The 26,278-nt window shown below is 36.6% G+C and overlaps 1 protein-coding gene across 6 annotated transcripts in view; it reads right to left on the bottom strand.

Annotated features, from left to right (window-relative positions):
• Window positions 1-26,278, bottom strand: part of SDCCAG8 (SHH signaling and ciliogenesis regulator SDCCAG8) — a 115,727-nt gene that overhangs the window by 23,249 nt on the left and 66,200 nt on the right. For 5 of the 6 annotated variants that reach the window (XM_075089391.1, XM_075089387.1, XM_075089388.1 and 2 more), the window contains 2 exons: window positions 26,119-26,227; window positions 19,525-19,656 (listed from right to left, as the gene is read on the bottom strand). In XM_075089391.1, the coding sequence (XP_074945492.1) occupies window positions 19,525-19,656; window positions 26,119-26,227 (241 nt within the window). The remainder of the gene's footprint in view (window positions 1-19,524; window positions 19,657-26,118; window positions 26,228-26,278) is intronic. The other variant, XM_075089389.1, reaches the window with a different exon arrangement.

Raw genomic sequence — 26,278 nt, forward strand, 5'->3', positions numbered from 1 at the left:
TTGAAAAGGACTACATGGGGAAGTGGGGAAAGCAGCAAGGGAATTAATGTCTTAATTCATAACCACATGAATGGCCTTAGACATCCATTATCAAAACAGAAAGCATAGAACTGCTACACTGAAAAATGACTTCGCTTCGTACTGGCATTTTTAATATTGCAACCTCTGTTTTGGTACCATTTCTAGGTCTGGATTGTGACTTCACGTACTTAAATTTTAAAGACATAATAAGAAAATATGCCTTACAGAGTAATTAAGTAATCAATAAGGTATCTGAAAGATTTCAATTAACGTTTCTACAAGTTTCATGGTATTCAATCTATTCTAATGTAATCAGTTTTTATTATTCTAACTCTTAGGTATTACCTGATCATATTTTAATAATCAGGGTGATTTTTCTAAATTGCCTTTGAGCTTACTTTGCTTATATGCATTAAACAATCCTAAGTAGTAACATTTTTGCCACCCCACCCCCCCTTTTTTTTTTTTTAAGAAGCCCAACAAGTTTGGCTTTTGCTTGTATAATCTAAAGCTTGTCATTAAATTGAAAAGATCGTTTACAGATTAAATATGAGACAACACAGAAATTTCAAAAATGTCCAAGATGTTCTGCAGTATTGAAGTTCCAAATTTCTATGTGTGTCAGCTCTGGAACCATTATTTTGGCTTTTAAACTGCCTTCCTCATCCAATACACACAGATCATGGAAGCATTCAGCCTCCATGTTGCACTTTGTAAACATACAAAGTGCACATGAACAATGCGTTCCCTGATGAATTATTACTTATTCAACAGTGACATACATTTTACATATGCATATCTTACCATATACAAGTGTTGTGACCTATTACTGCAAGTTACACTTGCATTTATTTCCACAGCTTTGTAGCATTTTTGACTTCTGAGATTTTACTTGCAATCCAACGTCTCCTCCATCACAGCACTGTTATAATCAAAATTAATAGGCCAAGAGAGTCTTCTAAAATTAAACTCTGATCTGAAAGGTACATTTGAACATTTGGGGATCTCTCTTCAGATGCTGACAGGGAGACATGTGAGCGGATGTACAGAGAATCTGGATATATGGTTCACATATGGGCCTAACAAGAGCCATCTCTTCATATAAAGACACTATTTCTCATGCTAAGTCTACCTTGTTTTCTAATGTCAGCTGAAAGGAATGTTGGAATCTGGGACAGTTTTCCGCATCAGAGTCTGTTACTTAACTGCCTGATGTCAGAATTATTGTATCTTTTCATAGGACCTCTGTAGTTTGGGGTTTTTGTTTTGTTGTTTTGGGTTTTTCTGGGGGGTGGCTTCTTTGTTTAAGACTACCAATGCTACAGCTCTTAGGAAATCTTGCTCTTCTTGCTTACTCTTCTACCCAAAGCACCCTGAAATTAAGGTACCCCAACTGATAAAGGGTTTGGTTTTTTTTTTTTGCAGTGTTGCATTAGAACCATGAGATTACCACTGATTCACCTGTTACAAAAGAAACTTGGTGTTTGGGATTGCCAAGCACTGAATGTTTTTGAGCACAAGTCCTTCATCTGAGTCTAGATCCAAATACACAGGTTGCAGGGCTTCCTTTTGTACAGCACAGAATCCAATACGTCAGCACAAGACAAAGGCAATGAGTAGGAGTAAGTGGAAAACAAATCCTGGTTGCTAATAGCCTGTCATGTAGTAAAAGTTTGTGTGAAGCCACATACCATATGACCCAAAGGCTCATTTTGCTGAGAAAGCTACAGTTTAGTTAAAAAAAAAAAGAAAAAAAAAAAAAAAAGAAGTGCAGTAGAAAGGAAATCCAGTTGCAGACATGCAGGAGGTTGGACTTGAACTATCACTCATTGTAGGAAAATCTGCTTTACCCTGGATTAGTGCATACCCATACCTGAAACACAAAAATTTTGCTCAGAGCAGTCTGGAAGAAAAGTGCCAACACTCATTAATGCCTACTGCTTATAATGCAACTATCTTTACTAAGCTTTATCTTAGAAGATGCTAGAAAAGATCTGTACAGCATTATTTCCACACAGCACACAGATGACCTTAAACCAGCAACACCAGGATCTATACCACAGTACCGGTAAAACTGAAGCGCAACACTTGGAGAAGAGCTGCCATAATTCAAATCAAAATGCTGAGAAGTCTCTGATAGCTGCCAGAACTCAAAACATTCAGAGGATCAGGAAATGATCAGAACTCAAGTTTTATGGATTTAAAAAACTGAAGAAAACCAAACACGGTAGCACCTCTGAGCTGTGCAATCCTAAGCAACAGCATCAACTGAGAAAAAATGCACTGGAATAAGGAAGGAAACACGTGAGCATGCAAGGTGCTGTGCAAACTTACCTTAACTTAGGGAAAATGCTCAGGCAAGGAGATTGAAAGCAAAAGTTGCCTCTTAGAGCTGCTAAATTATTTTGCAGCTAAGTGATTACAGCAACAACCAGGCTTAATGGTTTGCAGCTACCTATGAGTCACAGGGTTCACAAACAGGTCTTCATTTAGCTCCCCGTGCCCAAAAGAGATGAAAAATTCTTTTTTAATTCAGGGTCCTAATTAGGATGACAATTGGAAGAAATCCCAAACCATCACACTTGACAAGAACAACCTATGTGTTTACACCCAGACTCTTTTGTAGTATATTGTGGGGAGGAAACTAAGACTTAAAGTACACTAAACAAAGTATGCTACCTTACCTAGCTGGGATCTGAACTGGGTTCCAAGTTTTGAAGGCATCCAGGGCTTTTGAGGGAACTCAGTCAGCAATTCAGGAAAAGATTTCATCAAAGGATAAAGAGGCTTGATTTTTTTCTTCTTCTTCTTCTTTGTCCTCTTTTCTTTTTTAAATAAAAGCAACATCTCTGATTTGTGAGCACAGTTTTGAAAGGGAGGGGAAAAAACACCATTACAAATAGCAAGGAAAGCTTTCAGTTTATGAATCCACTATTTCATCCATGAAACATCCAGGTTGCCTTCATCATCATTTCCAAAACACCACATTATATAAGGCAACAATGGAATACTAGGCTGGTCTGTTTCCCATATTTTTAGCTGGCTCAGCTGGAAAGTGAACACAGGCTATTGCCCCAGGATGAGTGAATAATTTAACTCAAACGCAATTTTGCACAAAATTACTTTCACAACTGGAAAAAAAAAAGAAAAAAGAGCATGGCTAGTCAGAGTCCTTGTTAAAGAGAAGAATTTGATTTTTTTCCCCCCTAACTAAACTAGTATCATCCATGCTAGCGTTACTGTTAAATAAGCGAGGTATAAATCTTGACATCAAAACACCAAGCTTCTCTGTACTAAGAGTTAACTGCCCCTGCACAGTGTCAGGTACAATACTTGTGTGTTACATCTCAAACAGTACTGCCCTGGCCTGGGTGAAATCTCTGCTCAAGAGTAAAATCTATGCTGAAGTAAATACAAGACAAAATCCCCAAATTGTACAGCAATATTTAGAAGAGGTCTGTTGCGTGTGGAACTGGTTTTGATCTTTAGATCATAAACTCCTGGAGGTACAGATCTTCTTTAATTACATGACTACAAAGCACCATGTGTTTCCATTATGCTATTTAAATAATAGATTTAATTCAAATTTACATTTGTTGATGTAAACATTACTGACTGTAACATTAGCCTCCAACCTGATGCAGAAAGTCACTGAAGTATTAGGGAAACATTCCTTCCCATAAAAAACACAAAGGAAAGAGTCCCCAAATGTACTATCCACAAATATGAATATAAATTAGCTTCATAGGAGAGAATAAATTTTAGTGGGACAGAATTGTTAAGATGATATTTTCACATAAATAACACTAACATCTCAGGTAACCCTCATTTTTGGTTCTGCTCAACAGTTATCTGTTGTGTTTAAGGGACTGAACAAATTCAGCTGCTTCCAGCAACCAAAGTTCCACTGATCATTAAAAGGAAAGAAAGTAGCATGGGAAGGACACTCATTTACCTTGCAACACTGCTTTAACAGAAGTGGAATTGGGGCTCTGCTAATGAATCTCATTTAATGAAAATAACGAACTATCAGGACTCTAGTCGGTGCTGCTTTTTACAGACATTAATTTCACCTCTGCTTTTTGTGTTAATCTTCCCTGCAATTTAAAACTTCCCTTGGGGTAGCTTCTGTACCTCAGGTGAGACGCAAATGGAACAGAGAGGTGCTGGGTCCAGAGACAACTCAGAGAAGAACAGTTCAGAGGGAAACATTTTAACACAGCAATGTAAGGTAAGCTTTTCTTTCTATCAAGAGCTCATGCGCAAAACCTGCACTATTGCTGAATGAAAGGGATTTTACTTTTGTTTTATAGATGACCTGCAAGCACTTGCTATAGGTCCTGTAATTTATCTGTTTGGGATAACCTAGGCAAAAAGAAGAAAAACATTTATGTACCATATAGGTGGAATGTATTGTTCAGTTTATGTCATGTTGTTAAAAAAAATTACTTTCAAATAGTGGAGTTCGCAAATGATATCTAATCAGAATGCCTAAGCACTAACAACAACAACAAAGTCTAAAATTTGCCAAAATAGAGGCAGTCGAAAGTGGGAGCAGACAGCTATGATGGGGTGAAAAGTAGTAATATTCTGTAAAGATTACATGATCAAAACCAAAAGTCATTACAACTCACAAAGCAACTAAGCAAAAAAGATGCATGAAAAATTTTAAGCAAGCAGAGGTTTTTGTTCACTGTGTACATTCCAAAAAAAATTTTTTTCCCAGAAGATCCAAAAATCTTCAGAACATTTTTATCAGGAAACACTCCTTCCACATGTAGAGATGGCGAACCTAAAATTACCTTAAAACACGAAAAGCATGAAAAGGTAAAGGGAAAAAGAACAGAAAACAGCACCAGAACAAGACTTTTTCTTCTTTTGTCTTTAAATAAGTGTTTCTCTTCTTCCCTATTCCATAATGGATTTTTTGTCTGGTAGTAGGTGATCCCCTCTGACCCATTCCTTCTTTTCCTTTTGTCCTTACACTAACCTGCAGAAGGAAAGAGCAGAAATACAGGGCCTCCTGTCTGACCTAAAAAACACACAGGCAGAAAAGGAAATCCTGCATATAAGTAAAAAGATGATGGCCAGACAAAAACAGACGGGTATTTGAAGTGCTGGATTTGACAAAAGGAACTCTCCTTGCTAGATCCAGATCATCCTAAACAGTCCCAACAGTGGGAGCATACTCGGCACTGTAGGTGAAGGATCATCTGGAATTCACATAATCTTGGATTTTTGATCACATCATCAACAAATGCACATACTTACGGTAAAGCACTCCGGACTGCAAAATACAGTCTAATAAATATGTGAAAAGCACAAGATTGACAGCTTGCTTAATACTTTGCGCATGGGAAAGACAACCACTCTGACTTGTTTTGCTCTTGATCTTGCCCACTCTTCCATCCCCAATTTACATTTGTGCAAACCCTGTAAGAGGGTAAAACCCTTTGTAAAAATTGAGTTTTCTTTAGATATTTGCAGCTTTGGAATCATGTTCGGAAAAAATGCAGTGGATCTGTCAAACTTGTTATGCATGAAGGTACATCCTCCTACGTGAACTTACAGTCGCTACCTAAATGATTCTAACAGAGGCTAATCATTTCCAATATGTAACACAGCATGAAAGTACATCTCTCATTTTTGGAGAGGGGGAAAAAAAAAAAAAAGCTTATTAAGCTTCTTCAAACATTAAGTTGGTACATACATGAGTTCCATTAGATGCTAAACATTCTCCTTTTACTGCAAGTGATTTACACAATTGTATACAAAACTGGATGACCTAGCCATAAGCACTATTTTAAAAAGGTAAGCTCAGGCCTTAGTAGAACTTTCAAGAATACCACAATATATTTACTGTAAAAGCAATCGTTCCAAGATGGTGCTAGTACCTGGATGTTTACTGCAGTATTTCAGTGACCTTGTAAGTGTTCAGACAAGTCTATGCAACTACTCTTTCAGTGAACTCTGAAGGAAGGCAGAGGGGGAGATGCCTTTACTTATGGTGGAGTCCTTGAAGAACTGGGCTTCCTTTAAAGATGGTGGAGTCTTTCTTCCTTTAAATTGAAATATGAGGGTACAAGTTCTGGTGCGGTATCTGTGTTACCAGCTCCTGGATTAGTTACAGGAGGACTAAACACCAACATTCTGTCTCCCAGATTATAACATCCTTATTTATATTCATATTACTGAACAACTAAAAATAATTTTCACAACCTTCAAATATATTTCAATTTAGTATCTACAAAGAGAAAGAAATTCTAACATTCCTGTAAATGTGAGGGAGTGATGCAGTCTTGGGTTTGCCACAAAGTATTGATCTTACACATATTCACATGAAAATCACTGCATAAACTTTTCATGTAGCAGTACTTTTCTTAGTAATATTACAAAAGGCTTTGTTTCTTTTGATACAGCTTGAAAACAATCCTGCAAATACCAAAGAAGCTAATGACTTTTTCCCCTTCTCTACCTTGATACAGAACACAGGAATCAGTATTTCAGTAGTAGTGAACTCCACAAAGTGCTTTTTCAGAAAGGAACTTTCTGCTTGTAATGTTTAGATTGATTTTATACTGAGTGAATTTCATTGTCCACTAACGCTATCTTCTTCATCTGTTTCTTTCTTTGTCAATAAGAGCATCTTCTCGGTTAGGACAAACATGGCTTTGTTCACCTTCACTGTACATGAAACAAATTTGGAAGCACTAGCCTTCAAGAATTAACTTTAACAGAACATGGAACTACCCCAAATACACATCAGGGTTAAGCTAAAAAGAACTTCCAAGGTTCTCCTACAAAAGACTCAGCATTTATAAGCCATCACAGTCCTGATGGAATATAGTCTTCTCTGAGATGGGCCACATAGAACAGTGACACAGCAAAAGGAAAATATATCCAAGATGTATTGGTCAAAGCCCTTCTCTTACTAGAAGGGCCATAGCATTTCTAACACTTCAGCAGAATAAAGGACTTCTAAACAAGAGTTTTCTCTGAAAGACGCTCAAATATTGTATATTGCACATTGCACAGTACTCAATTTATTCAAGTCACAAAGGTGAACTATCAAGCAGACCTTACTGAGATTTGGATCTTTTGCTCCAGGAAGTCTGGAATCTCACACATAAGCCTTGGGTAACTGACCACCAATCAAGTTAGAGAAACAACCTCAATGAAGACGATGGTGTTCAGCTTTAATATATATTTTTCCATGTCAACTAAAACTCCAAGGAGTAAAGGAGGCTGTAGATGACCGTTGCCCCACAGTGATTGTTATGGTGTCCTTCCATTTTCAGAGACAAAGCATCAAATATAGAAATGTTGGTTTTAATTTCCAAGCTGTATTACCTTACGCAATCATATACTCCTTATATAAAATGAGCAAAGAATGATACCTTGGTCAGATATCAACAGGGCACTATCACAAATAATTGCCTGCTCCAATTAACCTTTTGCATGAAGTCTGGACTTCTTCGTGCTATAGTCTAATTCAGTGGCTTCTATTTTTTTTATTGACTACCCACTTCTCTGAACGCTGCAATGTCAAGAGGTCAACAATTACGTTGTTCAGAATACACCATGAATGTAAGAGTGACCCTATATTATATCTTCATTTTTCCCCTTTGATCATCCCTTTATTTGACTGTATTTCAGTAAATTATCCATGTAGTTTTTATTTTGACAGCTCTCTTTACAGCAGTAAAACAAAATGTGTGCATTGCAAATGGCAAAGATTCAAATTTCAGCTATGTTTATCCAAAATAGCACTGAACTGCTTCTGTACTTATGCTATACTGCCTACAGCCTTACGGAAGGGGAGACAGATGGGATGAATTTAGCAGGGAAACAGCTGTGGCTTGAAGAAGAGACAAGCAAAAGTTTTGCTATCAGGCTTCATTATGTATCAAGGTACCAGTAAAATGTGTATCCATAAGGCAGCCAAAAAAGTGTTTTTCATTTGACTAGTGATAATTACCTTTTCTCAACAGCTGACAATGTTCTAAGCAGCATTAAATAGGTATAATAATTAAGCAATAAGATAAGACAGGCAGTGCCTTGCTGGGGATTATTGCTCGCCTCGGGTGTGTTGTGAGGCACAAGGCTGAAGGGTGAGTGACTTCAGCCACCCGAGAAACACAATAATCCCCTAGAAATGCACTGCCTGGAGTGTCTTCTTGCTATTAAAAGTGGAAATTTAAAAAGGACAAAATGTTAGACACATTTCTTGTGGATTTTATTGACGTGGGTTAACATTACAGAAAGTCAATGAAGAAATTCTATTTCTGCCCAGCCTATGAAAGCCCTTTCCCAAGGATATATATGCCTCTGCTCCACTCATTTGTGCATTTTATTCATAAAACTGATTTGGGAAACACACGTATTTGCATAATCTAACACATGTATGACAAGGCACAGCAGATTACAATGGCCTTCCTGATGGTAAAAGTTAAAGTCAAAGTGCTTTTAAGTCACATGCTTCTAAACATTTATTCTGTGCAATTGTCCGTGCTTGGTGTCACTTTACAGATAAGGTTTTTTTTTTAGTTTGGAAACTCTGTGTGTATGTGTGTATGCACACTCACACACACATACATCCATATATATATATATATATTTAAAAAAAAGGTCAGCCACTCAAGTGATCAAAGCAGAGTGGGGAAAAAAAAAAACCAACACACAAAACCGTAAAAGTTGTTTTGGACTACACACAAGTCACATAGCTAAAGCTAAGACTAAATCCCTGGTAGTGTGGGAAGTGCTAGTGTAGCACTCAAAGGATTCCACCACTTTACATAAGCAGAGAAATAGATTACTATAATTTCAGCCATGCCACTGAGACAACCTTTTGAAACTGGAGACCTGGAAGTATTTAGCAACCTCGACTTGAATCAAATCAGGATTCTAAAGACTGTTCAGGATCAAGTCCTGAGTAATGAGATCTCACATTTGGGAAAAGGATCTATTTCTGTATGTATAACTAAAGGTGGAATCTGGCTGTCCAAGGTTAAAAGGGACTTAAAAAAGAAAAAAAAACTGATTTCCCCTTTCTTTCCCTGCATATGAGTTTACTGTTCACAAAGAACAAGCTAAACATACATTGAATAATCTATCACCCTTTTCCATTTCTTTAGTATTTTCCATCATCATAACTTCAGAACCAAACTGAGAAGCCCTGAGCACACATAACACTGTCTTGAGCACACTAGCAATGTAGATGCTAAGTAGCTCTTATCATACTGTCTGTCCTTATAGCCACTTCCATAGTCTTTATTTCACTACAACTTCAGCGATTAGCAGTTGAAGGATAACACATTTGAGATAGCATCTTAAATGTGCCAGAAACTAGCACAATGCCTGTTAGTGTTAGGCTACCACCAAATAGCACTATCACAAGGCACAATAAACACAACTACTTTTTAGTATTTAATTTTTTAGGATGTCGTCTTTTTTTTTTTTTTTTTTTTTTTTTTTTTTGAGTACATGCAGAAACCGATAATGAATATGACTGGAGCTCCAGAAAAGAATTACAGTTTAAGTTAGACAATAAAGAGGGAAAAGAAGATTCTATCTGTGTTTTAGAGAACAAAACCAGTGTAAAAATAAGCCTTCAGTCTCATAATGAAAAAACAACATCACTTCCAATTAGTTTGAAAGATGGAGAACAAAAACCACGAAGGGAAAACCCACACTTTTTAAGTGCAATATTAGTTGTCGAACTCCTGGTACAAGACACACCAAGGCTAAACACTCAAAGATTTATAAGCAGGTTAGACTTATATATGGAAAATGAGAGCATCCAGAGTTATATTAACTTCCATTGTAGCAGGACTGGACCCTGCGGAAGCAATGAAAACACTGAAGTTATCAGGAAAAAGCTGCATTCCAATGGCCTTGCAAAAATCTACTCACTTATTATATTCAAAACATAAATTGTCATTAGTTTTGGGTCTCCTTCTCTTACAGCAATAACCTTGAAAGCAGGCAGGTGCCTAGATTTCGCTATGGAGCTGGTACCTTTTCATGACACACTTGCAAAGCTGCTTAAATATTATTCATCTGTCTTCATTTTCAGTTCCCCACTATATGGGAATGGAGGATCTCAAGTGGCCTTAGTCTGAAAATCTCAGACCTATACACAGAGATCAAAAGCAGAAGGAAATCTGCTACTGCTTAAAGCAGTTTGCCAAACAGGTTAATAGTCAGATTTTACTATTATTGTGAATTCACTTGAGGATCAGTAGGAAAATCCCTATTACTGTTAAATATCCCAACTAGATATTTGCTGCTGAACTACTGCATAGTGTTAGTCTCACAGTGACTATTGGAAAACATATTTTTAAATGTTCTGACGTATCACAAGGATATCACAGAACTACAGTAGAGAAAAATGAACTTTAAAAGTGCAGATGCCACACAATATGGAAGAAAGAAAACAAGGTGAGTATAACAGTCCGGGATTTCAACAATTTAATTTTTCAGATGGTCAAAACAATCAAGACTTGCTAAAGATTCTTAAACAGTGTATACTTCTAGGGTGAACATGAGGAGGGTTTTCCTCCAGAGTTTATACTACATTGGAAAGGCTATTATCCTGGGTAGAAACCTTTATTCTGTAGCTCTGGATACCTTTTAGCAGATAACTTAAATGAACTGTGACACGCTTTTTGGAGCTATTTCTTTATTCTCTAATAGCCATTAAACAAGTATGATTTTATGAACCTGCCAGCAAAGGAGCACTTTGATCCAGCCTGCTCACTTTTTATTTCACATCTCTGGGGAAAGGGGTGAGGAAGACTGGTCCATGACTATTACTGTGGACCAGAGGTGCTACTACAAGGCACTGAAGGCAAAGTGTTTTAAAGTAGAAGGTATGGTAGTGGTTATGAGGTAATTGGTGGAATAATACAAGAAGGACCAGATATCGCCACCAGAAGCAAGTCCCAGCCAAAATTAAAACATTTGCAGGTTTGCAGCAAACTGTAGGAGAATAAAATGAAGTTTAACTGGAAAACCATAGATATGCTTCTCTTCAACGATGCACATCTTTTTCAGCATCACTGTGATGATCTGCATAGGCCCAAGCATTTCTAGATCTTGCCATATCAACGAGAGTCTGGGCTGAGCTGTCAAAGATATCACCTTTAATCCACCTCCATTTTAGAGGAGAGAATCAAGACTTCTTCGTTAATGCTAAATTAACATTTAAATTTGAAAACCAACAACTGTGCTGACAACAGAAAGTAACAAGAACAGCCTGGAACCTTATGTTGTGCTGTTTTATGTCACACATATTTCAGGGCTTTTTACATTCCTGGTAGACAAGAACACAAGCTTACTATTAGTGAGCTGAAGGCTTTGACTCCCAGGAGTTGATGGCATGAATAAGAACTATCCCTGTGTCTGTTTTGGAGAAGGCAGAGTACATCAAAGCAGAGAGTAGAAGATATTGTCAGGAGCGGACAATTACCAGACTCTTAGCAGTGTGGGTGTTAGTCAGAGTGTTGATAGCTGTTCAACACAGAAGCAAGTAAATCTGGCTATTTTTCCACCTGGCTTTTCTTTGAGGCATTTACTATCCCCCAGGTTTATGGTATCCCTTTCCCAGGTATTATTATCCAGTTTCTAAAACACTGAAATTGTGGTGGCCAGCTGTCTTGATGTGCAAAGTGAACACAGACACTGTCATTTTCCCTTCTACACCTTCTTCCCCACATTGACTACATTGTTAAGCAATCAAAACAGATGCAGCATTAACTAATTCTTAGAGAAGGTAATTCAGATAATTATCAGCCCATTAACATGACCTCAAATGCATGGAAAACCTACAACAAGTTTTGAAGGAGAAAGAATACATAAGAGGATGAAGGAAAATGTAAACCATGAGAAACTGAAACAAAAGCTACACCAAGCAGATTCTGCCATGTCAATCTTAAATTCTTTGACAGATGATTTTTTGATAAAGGAAATGCAATAAATATTACCTACATTAACTTCAGCAAAACATTAAATATCATGCCCCATCCGCAATGGTTAATTAAGCTGTCGTTGATAAGTAACTGACTAAAAAAAAGAGCACAGCTGACAGAAAGAGTTGAAGGTAAAGAAGAATTATAAGTGGATTTCTTCAAGTTTAAGCAGATTTTTGAATATTTTGTATTATGACTCAGCACAAAAAGTGGGAGTGGGCTGATAAATTTAAGAGGTGTCATCAGCTTAGAGAAGGTCTGTGATACTGCACAGAAAGAAATATGACTCAGAAGACTGGAAGAGCAGAAACGGGATTAAATTCAATACGACAAAGTTTTACACTGGGGTCTTAATGCATTCTCAGTTCATAGTAGAAGTCTCTGCTAACAACTTGAATTTACTTGGGAGGAAGAGATCCTGGATGTACTTCTTGGATAGAGGAGGAATATCAGCTGTCAATATTATGCAGCTGTCAAAAAGGCAAATGTGACCATAGCATCAATCAGTCAAGGAATTTCCAGTAAATACATTAATTCCTCCATACAATAATTCATCATAGTCAAATGCCCTCATCCAAAACCCTGTAGGCAGTTCTGATTGCCTGTTTTGAAAAAAGATCAACAACCAAAAAATTGAGGGTGAGGGAGAGCTTATTGCAAAAAGAAGAACGAAAGAGGAAGGCGTCACCTATTAATTAGGAGTAGGATTGAACAGATACAACCATTGCCTAAAATTATCTGCGTTACCAGTGCAGATAAAATAAAAGCAGAACAAAATAACTACTTATCCCAATTTTGGCTCAAGGCCAAGTAGGTACAAAGCAAACACAAATTAATTTAGAACAAAAATAAGAAGGATCCCAATCAGATGATATGGGGTGCTGGAAACAATTGTCCAAATTGGAACAACGAAGACTAATGACTTTTATAAAGGAGCTCAATAAATTCTCAATACAAGTATATATATAGTATATATGTATACATACACACATATATGAGAATATACATGTATATATACAAATATATATATCATATACATACATATATATATACACACACAAGAGCGTATACAGTTTATATACACACACACTTAGTGATAGCTGCAGTAGGGGAACACAGTACTCAGTGACCTAGAATACATGTTACAGACCATTATTAAGTTCCCTAAATATCCGTCTGAACACTGGGTGTGATATTTCCCTATGCTTGTCATTTGCTTCTTAAGAAGGCTAACAACTTATTTGCATACTATTTTGTAGTGCTTTCTGAAGACTCTGTACTTCACTCTTGGTATATATTTTCAGGTTTTCTAACAACTAAGATAATTTTTGCTTTATGTGTCTGCTGTTCAGGTAGTTGGGAATAAATCTTTAAAAAACAGTATTTGGGAGCTTATATAATCTTATCTAACTTATTAACTATTTAGAATGGGAATATAATACATATAAAGGCATAAGTAATATATGCATTTGTATACACACTATATATAGACATCTATTTAAAGTGAGGGGGGGGAAATAGACAAAAGTAGATACAGTAAGTAGACAAATAGTGAACTGGAGAGGAAGAGGGAAGGAGGGAGAGATTTTGAACATCCAGTTTCGATTCCAGACCATGTGAACTGTGTGCAAACACCCAAACATTAAACAAAAGCCAAATACACTTTCTGACTCTGACAGGATTTGCAACACATATATGTATATGTGTGTACGTGTATATACATCATCGTTGATTATTTCCTAATAGTACTTCTCTGGAGTATACAATTCTCAACCTAAAATGTGAGTCTATTAAGTAGTAACAAAAAACTAAGTAACAATGATAACCCCAAATTCTGGACAGAGTTGAGAGTTTTACATGTCGGCACTGCAATGCCGGACACAGTGACCACAAAGCTCTTTACAAACTCCTTGCATGAAAGGCCATACAAACAAGTCTGTCTCCAGTTGTTACAGCAATGGCGTTACAGCGAAACACCACCAAAAGTATGAGGGTAAGAATAACGATGCTCAGGAAGAAGTGGAGCATACTGCTCTTTAAACGTTGAGGCGAGTTTAATATCAAAGATGTTACAGACACTACATATCTTAATCTCTACTTTCAATGCAAAAATTAATGCATTTTAAACCAATAAGACACAATATAGTAAATTTTTATTCTATAATTGCATTTTAAAACAGATGATTGGTCTAGTAAAAAGGTAGTAACAATCGCCTTACTGTTACTTAGAAAAATACTAACCTATCAGTAAAATAAAAATAAGGAAGGCAATATACTCAACAAAGAACGAACAGGACTGGGGAAAAATAAGAAGGTCTTTTAGGCAATGGTCAAAACTGAGTTGTTCTACCCGTCATTATTTCTAGAAAACACACGCACAAAAAAATGTACAAGAGCTTTAGGCAGAAAATGTAAAATTTTAAATGCAACTTGATTGCTTCAGTTATCAAGAAATAATTTTAATCAATTGTTCCACTGGAGATTTGCCGAAGAAGCCCAAAATCTCTATTCAGAAGTGTAATAGTGACAGCAAGCCAGCTATTGTGATTCTGTGTATCAGTTACTTGAAACTGCTGGTATATTCTCAATATATATATGTCAAAATTCTCATATATATGTGTTCTCTCACACATACATGATCTCTCATACACTATCACTTAGTAACAACAACAAAATTTAATGGTGGGAAAAACCTTTAAAATTGTTGTCAGCCTGAATGTCACATTTTCTCTCTAACTCGAGTGGTCCATTTAAGAACCCATTTTAGCTACTCTTCCCAAAGTGCTTATCCATAATAATCATACATTTCCCCATAGGTAGAAAACAAATATGATTTGTCACATGTTGTGCTATACAGGCATTTCAGCACAGTTGCTGCACTCCACTAGAATGTCTGAAGGGGAAGACACCCCAGGTAGTTGGCTGCAGACACATCTCAGCAACATGGCACGTAGTTGAGATTTGACACATATAGTCTTTATAAATCCAATGTCTATGAAGTCAAACAAATCTCCTTCTTATTTATAGTAACAGGCAAGAGCAGATCTCTGCCGTCTTGTTACACAGATGGTTGTAACATTTTTATAGTTAACTTACAACCACTGATGCCTGAGGAATAGACACACATCTGCCCCAAACTGCCAGTCCTGTAGGCTCTTCTTTTTAACTTTAGCTACCAAAAATACTGTAGAAATACATGCAACACTGTCACCCCCAAAAAGCTACCACAACAAAAAGCCCCACACAAATTTGCATAAAATGTACTAATTACTGATGTTACACAGATTGGATGGTGCTCACGCACACACACATTACATCAAAAATAACAGTAATACCAACTCTAATCACCAAAACTAAAGTTTTAGAGAAAATTCGTAGCCCCAGATCCCATATACTGAACTTAGTTTAGAACAATGTTCAGAAAGAAACTCAGAAGCTTCTAAACTTATGGTTTATTAAAAATCTTCAAGAGAGCCTCATACTTCATAAAAGCTACTGTCCATATGCTCTTTTTTTTGCTGCTTGATAAAAACTAAAGGCATAGTTGGCTCATCCTGAAAAAAGGAAAACAATTGCTTAGGATTTTCTTCTCCTGCTTGAAAACACTACTCCATTATTTTCTGTATTTCCACACATCATCTGGGTCTTTACAGGAAACGTACACAGAAAAGAGCTAGCTATATCAAATTAAATGCTTCCTATTTTAGACTCCGGCTGAAGAAATCTTCTAAATAGGTGACTTACATCTAAATAGATGACTTACAATCAAATGCTTTACAAAAAGAAGAATAGATGCAGAAAAGAAAAGCCATAATTGAACCATGTATCTATAACAGTAACCACGACATTAACCAAGGTCGGCGAAAGCTTAAACAGCCTGATGAAATCCTGACCTTGGGCAAACATTACGCTTTCATGAATATGTTCCATCAGTAATAGATCTAGGCGGATTCTCATCTTTTTCTTCTTGGTCCCCAAAGCGGAAGAGAACAGAGGTCATGAGAATGTGGATTTGCATTTACAGAACTGGTCTAAATACAGAGGTTCATTTGAAAACAGATAAAGGAGAGGATGAACAAACATTATGTGTACAGTTACCCAATTAATTTGATTTTGGGTTTTCCTTCCTCTAGAATCTATTTATTTTTTGTAGAGTGGAGCACAAAAGGAAACCGGAAAGGTAGTTTACCTTTTTATGTTTGCTTCATATTCTTTTTATTCTTGGCCAGCTTTCTATCTTTATATCTGTCTTATAAGACATTGTGTACTTTCTGCTACCTGCTAATTTCTACTACAAACAAAGACCTACAGAATGGGAATTTGAAGAATTTAATAATAAAATTTGCTTTCAGGTTGAAATTTATGCCAACGTGCTCTTTGCCACATAACCAACAAGACTTTAGATACAGATCCATAATGTCACACATTCTGACCAGCTCACTTCCAGTGGCACATCAGTGACCGTGTTAATTAACACTTTTGAGATAATCTACTTAGCTAAACAAATCACTGTCAAAAATGAAAAGTACATAACTGCAAAAAAAGTCAAAACAAGCACAAACAAGAATCATACAAGTATCTAAACCAAGGATCCACATGGTTGCTAGATTTACAACATTCAGTGAACATCCCTTCATAAGCTCTACTGCAGTCTTAATGTGTCACCCTACTCCTGCAAACCGCACATCTTTCAAGCTAAATTTGCTGCAATAGCGTACATCAACTATATCATTTAGATGGACATCTACCTCTTTCAATGCTGTATTTCACTGAGCAAAAACACACTGAAAGGGATGGATATTTGCATTGCATTGAAAAGGCTGATTTAAAATAACCTTTAATGATAGCAATTTAAAGTAATCTGTTTTTCTTAAACCTGCTTTGTGTTATTTCAGATTATATTCATATACAGCACATATTCTGACGGAAATATAAGAAAGATAGGAATGGCAAAGAAAGAGTTATCTTCTTCACTTTCAGGAATGCAGCTATCACAATCACCAAAAAATTGTTGCTCTAAAAGAAATTTCAGTTGATCAATTAGATCTTGCTCCTTCCACAAAACAGCTTTATCAGGGCCTGTCATATTCTCCTAGAAGAACACAAGTAGTGACAGAGATTTCTTCTTAAACAAATGCCACAATTCCTTATTATTCAAATGCAAATGTTAGGTCCCAAGTTAAGTCAAACTCATTTTGATACAACAAACTTTCTAAAGAGAGCCAGAATAACAACACACAGAAAATTAGGTAAGAACCCACTTTGCAGGACTGTGTTGCAAAAAGACCCGTGCTATTTGCAGCTGCATACAAAGCGGAAATATATCGTGTTAAGAAGTAATCATCCTTAACGTTATTTTGCTGAGATTATTCATATCTGCGTGATGGATGAAAATCAGAGGTGAAACACATTATTATTATTATTTGTTCTATCTTTACTAAATAGCATAGTCGGACCTCTATTTTCAAAATCAGAAGAGAAAAATCACTATTTTTATTTGGTGGAAGTCCTTCAACATAAATATAAGGAATTGGGAGATTTGTTTGTTGTAGCTATACTTTCTGCTCTTCTTCACCTAGATCTGAATACTTCATAGCCAATTTAGAGCATTTTGGAACTGATACTGAAAAATCTATTAGAGTTTAAACATGGAAACTAAAGTAGATTATACTGAATTTATAAGCAGTTTATTATATCAGCCTTGTCACTTGTTAACTGGATTTTAAATTAATATAATGAAAGATCATAATTAAAAAATATTAAAAGAGTCCCCTCTTAAAATGCTGGTAAAGTATACTGCTCATGATTCAAATACCTGATAATCTCTGCCATATTTACATATTCTAAAATATGAAATAAGACAAATGCTATCACTGTCCTGTTTTCTCTCCTTGCTGTCAGTAAGGCACTGCCTGCAGAATGACCACTCTGCTTTCAAATCACTTTTCTGTTCTGGATTAATGCTTTCAATTTTTTCTAGTGTATAATCAGTGCTGCTGCAGCAGAGAACACGCAACGTTTTCCAGGAGATCTACTTGGTTCTTACAGAGGAAAAGTTGTCCTAAAATTTAAGACAAAGCAGTCTTAAATTTAACTAGATACTAATTATCCTACAGAAGAACAGCTGGGGGGGGAAGGGGAGGGAAGAGATTTTTTTTTCCCCCCCTGAAAGTAAACCTGAGTCCTCAGTGCATGCCCCCCATATGCTAAGAATCCACCACAAGTAGAGAAACCGAAAGGAGATAAGTGGAGAGATGTGGTCATGTAGATTAGGGACACAGTCATAGCATTTGGATTTCTGTGTTCTCTGAGGTGTAAAAGATTATGACAATCCTGGGTTACAGAAGAACAGAATGAGGTGCAGACAGAAATCTGAAAAAGAAGAGGAAAGAAGCGGGTCTGGATGACTGAAAAGTATGTAGGGAGAGCTTGCAAGAAACAAGCTGATATGGACAGAGAGAGAACAGACAGATGGCAGCAAAAAAAAATTTTAAAAATTCAATAATTGAAAGAAACAGAGCTTTGAACACTGGCTGCTTCAACACATGCAAGCTTTGCTGCTATCAGGTGGTCGGTGGTCAAAAAAAGCAACAAGAATTTTGCCTGGCTGGGACTATGTAGTCCAAATGAAGTTAAACTGCATTTTGCCTGTCATTACTGACAAGAGGTAGCCTGGCTGACTGGCTTTGCAGAGTTGCATTCAGTCATCTCCCTACTTTATCCTCTACCTCCCCAACCATGCCTAAGCTCTTTCCAGTGCTTGTTAACACTGGATGTGGAGTAGAAAACAGAACAAAAGAGCATAGATGAACTTTCTGGTACCAAAAAGAAAAATCTCCACAGTGATCTTTAAGGGCATCTAATCCAAACCACAGCACAAGGCATTATCAGTCTGGATGCTCTGGCCAGAACATTTAATTGGTAACGGTGGAAACATGAGCGTTGCTGTAGCTGCTCCCAGCTCTTCCTGAGGAAATCGCTGCTTCTCTGAAAAGGCTAGTGGTGCCTGGAAGCTGTTATTTGTTCTCTGGTTACTAAGATCTTCAGTAAGATTTGTCTGTTTATACAAGTTTATACAAGTTAAATATTGCTGAGAAAGGTAAGATGGTAAAACCCAAAAATACACCTGTTACATGGCATTACAGAATCCACATCTGTAGTCTACATTCATATTACTGAATAACCACCCCTCTCCTTCCTCCTCCCCCCCCCCTTTTTTTTTTCATAATATGGTTAGACAATTCATCCAAGTTAGAGCAGATAACAGCCAAAGCAGCCCACACACATATGTACTAGGCTTAAATTCTTTGGAAGACTATGTTGTTCAAGCTTTCCTTTTATTTATCCAAACTGGCACAAGCAAAAGATGTTATAAAAAAAACCTTGACAGGATGCCTGGGGAGGGGGAAGAGGTGGTCATTTTCATAAGGAAAGAACATTACTTTCAAACATCCCAGTGTCATTGTTATGTTTACCCAACACAACAGGTACAGTAGAGCATACCACATACTGACAGATTAACAGGACCTCCTACCTCGACTTCATCCTCTCATGCATTCTCCCATGCTGGATACACTGTTGGTCCAATTCATCATTCCGTTTCTGCATCTTCTCCAATCTGCCATGAAGATACTCTTTTTCCTGACTAAGCTGGTTGACTTCAGATCTACAGAAGTAAAGCACAGTGATGATGGATGTTGTCAGATTTCATCCTGCAGTGTGCCATCAATATGTGGCTTCAGCATTTATAAAATTTCATACATGTATATGTAATGCATAAACAGGCTATTACTAGAACTTACAGAAACAAAACACTGTTTCAAATATCTTAAGACAAAAGAACATGATGCTGAAGGGGATCTGGTAAATATGCCGATGGCAATCACTCAGACATAGGTTGGCTATGCTAATTTCAGCCTAATTTAAATGGGTATGTCATCTGGCATTATGCATTGATATTAAATAAGATTAATAAATATAAATTCATACTTGTTAAGCAAGAATTCAGCCAGGATTTTGAAAACAAATTTCAATTTCTTTATTAGTAAAAGCTATCATCTAATTAAAAAAATGGGTACTAAAAACTTGTTCAACTTTTACTCCACTGTACAGGTTGAACTCTCCATAATGGTCCTGTTTTAGACACTTTATTAACCTAATATGCCCAAAATACTATTACACAGATAGAAAAAAACAAAACACAAAACCAAACCCACATCCCATCCCACCCCCGTTAAGAGGAAAATGAATAAAAACCTAAAGAAACAAGACACAAATCATACAGGCAAACCCTAATCTACATAAAACTCAGCACAGCCTTTAAGAAAATTAGTCACTTCTAGCAATTCTTATTCTTCACAGATCCATGAATGACCTGGGACTGCTACTTGCTACATCTCTAACCATCAGCTCATGGAGAAACAGGCATGAGCTGTTTCTTAATATCAGGAAAAGATCTCAGATTAAATTGTGATAAAATATACATTATGCACTTGTACAGTTTAACTCTTTGGAAAAGGTTAATGAGAACATGTCAGAATCTGCTATACCATCGGAAAGTAAGAATCAAAAGCAAGCAAATTTGTTTTATGGCATCTGCCACTCCAGATCTTGAGGTTAAAAAGCTTCAGAGATATCTTTAAACCATAAACTTAAATATGCTGCAGTTACAGCAGAAAGATACTTTACCTTCCTGGCCGTTGCAGAATGCAACAACAAGTGACATTCTGAAAAATACAACAAAGTGCAGGGGGGAAGAAATACTCCTCCCTCAAAAACATGTTGTTACACTGACAAATCAAATCTGGAAATGACAACATAATCTTTTCATGTTTAAATAGAGAACAATGCATGATATCATCTGTGAGTCTGAAAGAACTTAGCAAGGGAAACTTTGGAAGAAGAGTGTATGCAATTGAATTTATATAGGGAGTCACAGCTCTATTAAGGAGCATCACTGACAAACACATCAGAATTGTGCAGATGTATTTGTACATCAAACTTAAATGCACAAGAGTTTCCAAAACGCGTACGTAACAGTGGGCAGGATGTTATCGGGAGGTAACTGAAGTCGCATTTTTACACTGATCATTTAATAGAAATACCAGTAACTGAAATGTCAGCATTAACAAAGTATTGTCAGTCAGACCAATTGTTATATATGAGGTATGAATGCAGTCTGTACCTGATACTGATATTTTAAGGAAGACAATCAGTGGATAAAAGCACAGGTACACTGCAGAGCAGCTCAAGAGACCTGATGTAATGAAGCCCAACCAAGTGGCAACAGGGACTAAACTCAAGATTGCATTCCTTTTTTTTGCCAGCAAAATACAACGACAGCTTTTGTCATGCGAGAATATTGTAAATTAGCACGTTTGTAAGGTTTCCCAACTGGGGGATCCTGCTTCTTTTTCTGCATTTGTACATGGCTGTCTTATTCAAGGAAACAGCAAAAGCAACTTTCAAGGTGGTAAAAATCTCAACATTTTAGAGGGACTTATTCACCTCCAGCACTTTTGAAGGTGCCCAAAGTCTTTCTGGAAAGATCAAGAGATTCAAATCAACCAAAACCAAAATTCTGCTGAAAATTACATTTAATGAAACAAAAGAAAGTCCTGAATTAATTGAAAACATGAGTACCATGATCTCTAATCTCTAAAATGGAGCCTGATACTTTGAACCATGTTACTTGTGTTCTCATCTCCTAAAACATCTCTTTTGTAATTACAGTTGCACTTGGAAAAAAAAATTCATTCCAGTTAAAATATTATTTACACAATGCCCCTTCCAAGTAAATACCTGAGAGTCTGACCACCCAGATTCAAATATTTCATCACACTGAAACTGAAAGAAAGATTTGCTCTGCATCTTTAAATATACACCACTCATCCACCTCAATTTCCAAAAATTAAGATAGAACAGTTAGTTCTATGTGATACTTAAATAACTTCAAAATTGTTGGGTTAAAAAACAAACAAAAAACCCAAACCCAACAAAATAAAAAACCCCACAACTATAATTGTAATAAGACTGAACAACTGTACTGAACATAATAGCAGATTTATACTAGCAGTAACAATTCTACCCAGCCAGGGGCAGGACCAGGTCTGCGCAAACGCTTCTGAACCACCCTGCTCCCAAGCTGTCACAGCAGGGACTTGAGAGGGAAGGGGGCAGGTGCCAAAGTACACAGCCCTGAAGTTCAGAGATAGCCCACACATGTACAGAGGTAACATAGAAAAATCTATGCACTGAGCACTATGTCTGATGGATCCAGAACAACTAAAGGACACAGCATGAACATGCTGATGGTGCTCCATGAGAGCTACTCTGGGTCCAACAGGCTGAGCAGTAAGCTGTGATGGACTCAGAAGAAACTGAAGCACGCAGATATTTGGAGTGTTGCCATCTGAGCTGAACTCTGCATGGAGCTACACTTCTGCAGATTCAGGCTGGATCCACAAGTCATACAGTCATATTAATGTTAACTATGTGTGCTTCTGAGATCTGATAGACTCAAAAGACCTGTATGAAATCAGTATTATTTGATACAGAGCAAAGCTATGTCATCACATGAACATGTAAAATGCATGCTTGTAAGTACATGGGTAACAGACTTTGCCAAATCAAATTTACCTGTCACCATATTAAAAATAATTGATGATGCCTGGGGGGAGGACAGGGACAACAACAAAAAAACCCTCTATATTTCTGGATCGATTCAACTACCAAGAAAGCCTCAACTTCTATTTAAAAACAAATTTTAACTTTTATCTACCATCCTTGCTGGGAGAGTCTTGGGAAAAAAAAAATACCGAGGTTCCTCCAAAACATTCAAATACTGGAGGCAAAGAACCAGCAAATGTTAAATAGTCACAGTTCAAAGTCAATCTTAGGATATTTTTAGGATGAGCTAATTTTTGAACACTAAGGTGGCAATGCTGCCTTTACTCCTCTAAACTACCTTTTGCATTGCAGCACTTTTTGAGCGCTGTCTTTTCCTACTCTTAAAACAAATTGTTTACTTGTACATCAATTAAATACATGCTCAAAAGTATTTTCTGCTGATACGGTATTGTTGCATGCTATTTTAATGACTGATCCTTCAGACAGACTGTTTCACATCTTCGTATGGCTACCTTCAACAAACATTTCGCTCTTGGTATTGAGCGCAATGACTGCAGTCAACCAAACATGCAGAAAAATAGTTCAGCCGGGTGTGTGTTCTTTAGTTCAATTAAACTCACACAGTTGGATGCCTACTGTTGCCAAACCAGTAATATAATTTATACATTATAGTCCAAACAGTAAAACTACACTAAAAGTCATTTAACAATATTTATAACACCATAAAATACAGTGTTAAAATATATGAACTGCAATATGTACCAAAATTATAAAATTTGTTTCTCATCATCAGTGATTAAAACCAGGATCATTGCTCTAGCTTCAATACTCACAACCCTGGTGACAGATTAGAATTCAAATCTTAATGATCAATTTACAATTAACAAGATAGAAGTGAAACAAATTAAACCAACCATTATATATAACGAGACCCAATGGACTCCCATTGTTCCCCTTAATTACAAAGCGCAAATCACAAATACACAGTGGGTAGTGTTAAGCATTAATCTACAACCTAGAAACTCAGACAGTGACAATGAGAGAAAAAAAAAAAAAGAGCAAAATAACAGAGAAGAAATCAACAAAGGGCTATATTTTTAAACATGCCTATGCATACAAAAACCTTCACAGACACTGTCTTCTTTCTGCACAGCTTGAGGGGTTTATAATTTGTCTGACATTGTCTTTCTGAAGCTTTGCTAATCCTGGGTAGGGGCTAGCTCACAAAAATGGTTCTGGCTTATATATGGACAAGAAAACTTCGGTTTAGATTTCTCAGAAAACCTGTATTAAATATGAAAATATATGTGCAATTCAGAGGTGTTCCACTTAAATTGTGCAAATATGTAGCAGTCACAGATAACTTTGCAATGCCTCTTATTACAAATGGGCCCTTTACTTCCTACCAAAACCCAAAAATTGTACATAAACTTGCTTTTGCATCTGTTATTAAAAAAGCTTGAGTGATTTACCAGTTAAATAATGGTACTGTTAATATACCACTATTTTTTAACCCCATGGAAATTAGGGCACAAAGATTCTAGAAGTATAGCAAGAAAATACACATCCAAGTCCAAAATTCAGTTTATAACAAGGCCACTACATCAAAAACATGGAAAAAAAAGCTTTTCCATGCAAATAGGGCTCACTGCTGCTTCATGATCTGCTTTTATTAATGTACATGAGAACTAGGTTATTAAATCTTCCAGAAATTATTACTTTTTTTTTTCCAGAAGACAATTCTGTCCCAGAAATGTTGTTTTACACTATATCCAGTGACAATGAGCATTAAGATTGCCTTTCGGAGAGATGGTACTGAAAGATACAGACTGATCATGCATTTAAAACTTCGCCCAAGTAATTTTCTGCATCTGATCTCCCGATCGCATCACTTTCTGAAGCCGTTTATTAGTTTTTCATTTTCCACCACCTCCAGCTCCACCTTTCTGTTCTCATTGTCACTTGCTTTCTTTGTCCTTACCTGTATCTCCACTGGAGTGGGAGCTGCTGCAGGCAGTAACAAGAATGAAGGCAAGCTCAAGCTATTTTAGGGCCAGTTCTCAGAACTGCTTTCATACATTCTTCCATACTGTTTCTTCTGCAAAATATACCACTTTCTGGAGATCCAAGAGGGCTCCTGTTCCCTTTTTCAGGTTCTTGACATAGTCAGCTAATGCTGCTAGGTGGAGAAACACTTGGCAATCTCTGGTATTTATTTTCAGAGAATAATGTGTTTTCACAGTATGTTTTCTGTCTTTCCTTCATCCTTTTACAGTTACTAGTCTGTGACTGCGAGCTCTAGCAACAAAGTCTGTGTGCATTTTTATTGCTGGAATAATAATACGATTTGAATCTATTTAGATTTTGTATTACTTCAGCAGAGGAGCTCTGCTTTTTCAGAAGAAAAATTCTGTTTGCTTCTCTCTCAAGTACCCATCACAACATTATTTGCAAGGGAAGATCGCTTACATTTCCTCAAGTTTCTCATTTCTCCCCCAAGCACTCTGGATGGGATTCATCTCCCAACTTCAGCCACTTAACAGCTAGTCAACACTTTATATTCAGTGGAAAGTAGGATGGGCAGTGGAGGCAGTACCTGTGGGAAGCATCATATATATATATATATCTATATATCTGTCATCTACTTATTCCCCTTTGACCACTCCTGGAAACAGGATACTGGGATAAATGAGCTCTCTCCCTGAATGAGTGTTGCCCCTGTTGTGTTACCTGCAGGATGATTAAATCCGCCCAGCAGAAGAATCCTATCTTGAAAACCAATTTTATCTTTGCTGTGTATTTTCCTTCACATAAGCCATGTGAGATGAATCCTACCCGTAATTACCCAATTCACTTTGCATGAAATTTACAGAAGTTGCAGAATGCCAACTCACCACTTAAGTCCTGTTCACTACTCTAAATATGAACCCTGCAGAAAGTTTCAATAGAGACTATTTTCACACTTAAACATGTAAAATCGAATTATTTACTAGAACAGAACTACAAATTTTTTTTTTTTAAAAGACAGCCCTGTTCTATAGAACTTTTAAATAACTTCCAGGTTTTGTTCTATTCCTGAATTTTTAATGGCTTTGCATTTAGACCTGCTACTGATTTTAACAAGAGCACAAGATAACAAGCGGCGGCAGAACCAGAGCTTCAGTGATGAGCAATTTTGACGACAATTATTCAGTGTGTAGTATTGTGAATGAAGCTTTAAGTAAAAAAATTAAACCAACATACTACAGTTCTACAGTTTTGAGAACTTTAAATATTTAGTATTTTTCATATCATTTCAGATAAACTCGAATTGTAGCTCTGTTAACGTTTTTTCACTTTTTCATATTAAGAATATGAAGATCAGGAAGAAAACAGCATGTGATAATAAATATTAAAATACCAAAAAAAAAAAGAAAAAAGAAAAAAAGAAAAAAAAAAAGGAAAAAAGAAAGCACGTCCTAATAATAAAAAAGGGATAGGATAAGAAAAATGTACTAACCTGTATTTTTCTGACATTTGTTCCAACTTCCTTGCCAACATACAACATTCTGCCTTTAATTTTGCTATGAATGTATTCTGGGAGGTCAGCAATGCATCCAGTTCATTTACTAGAAATTATAAAATTGCAAAACTAGAAATCTATTTGACAATTACATAAA

The sequence above is a fragment of the Phalacrocorax aristotelis genome, chromosome 3, assembly GCF_949628215.1.
Source record: "Phalacrocorax aristotelis chromosome 3, bGulAri2.1, whole genome shotgun sequence".
NCBI lineage: Eukaryota > Metazoa > Chordata > Aves > Suliformes > Phalacrocoracidae > Phalacrocorax > Phalacrocorax aristotelis.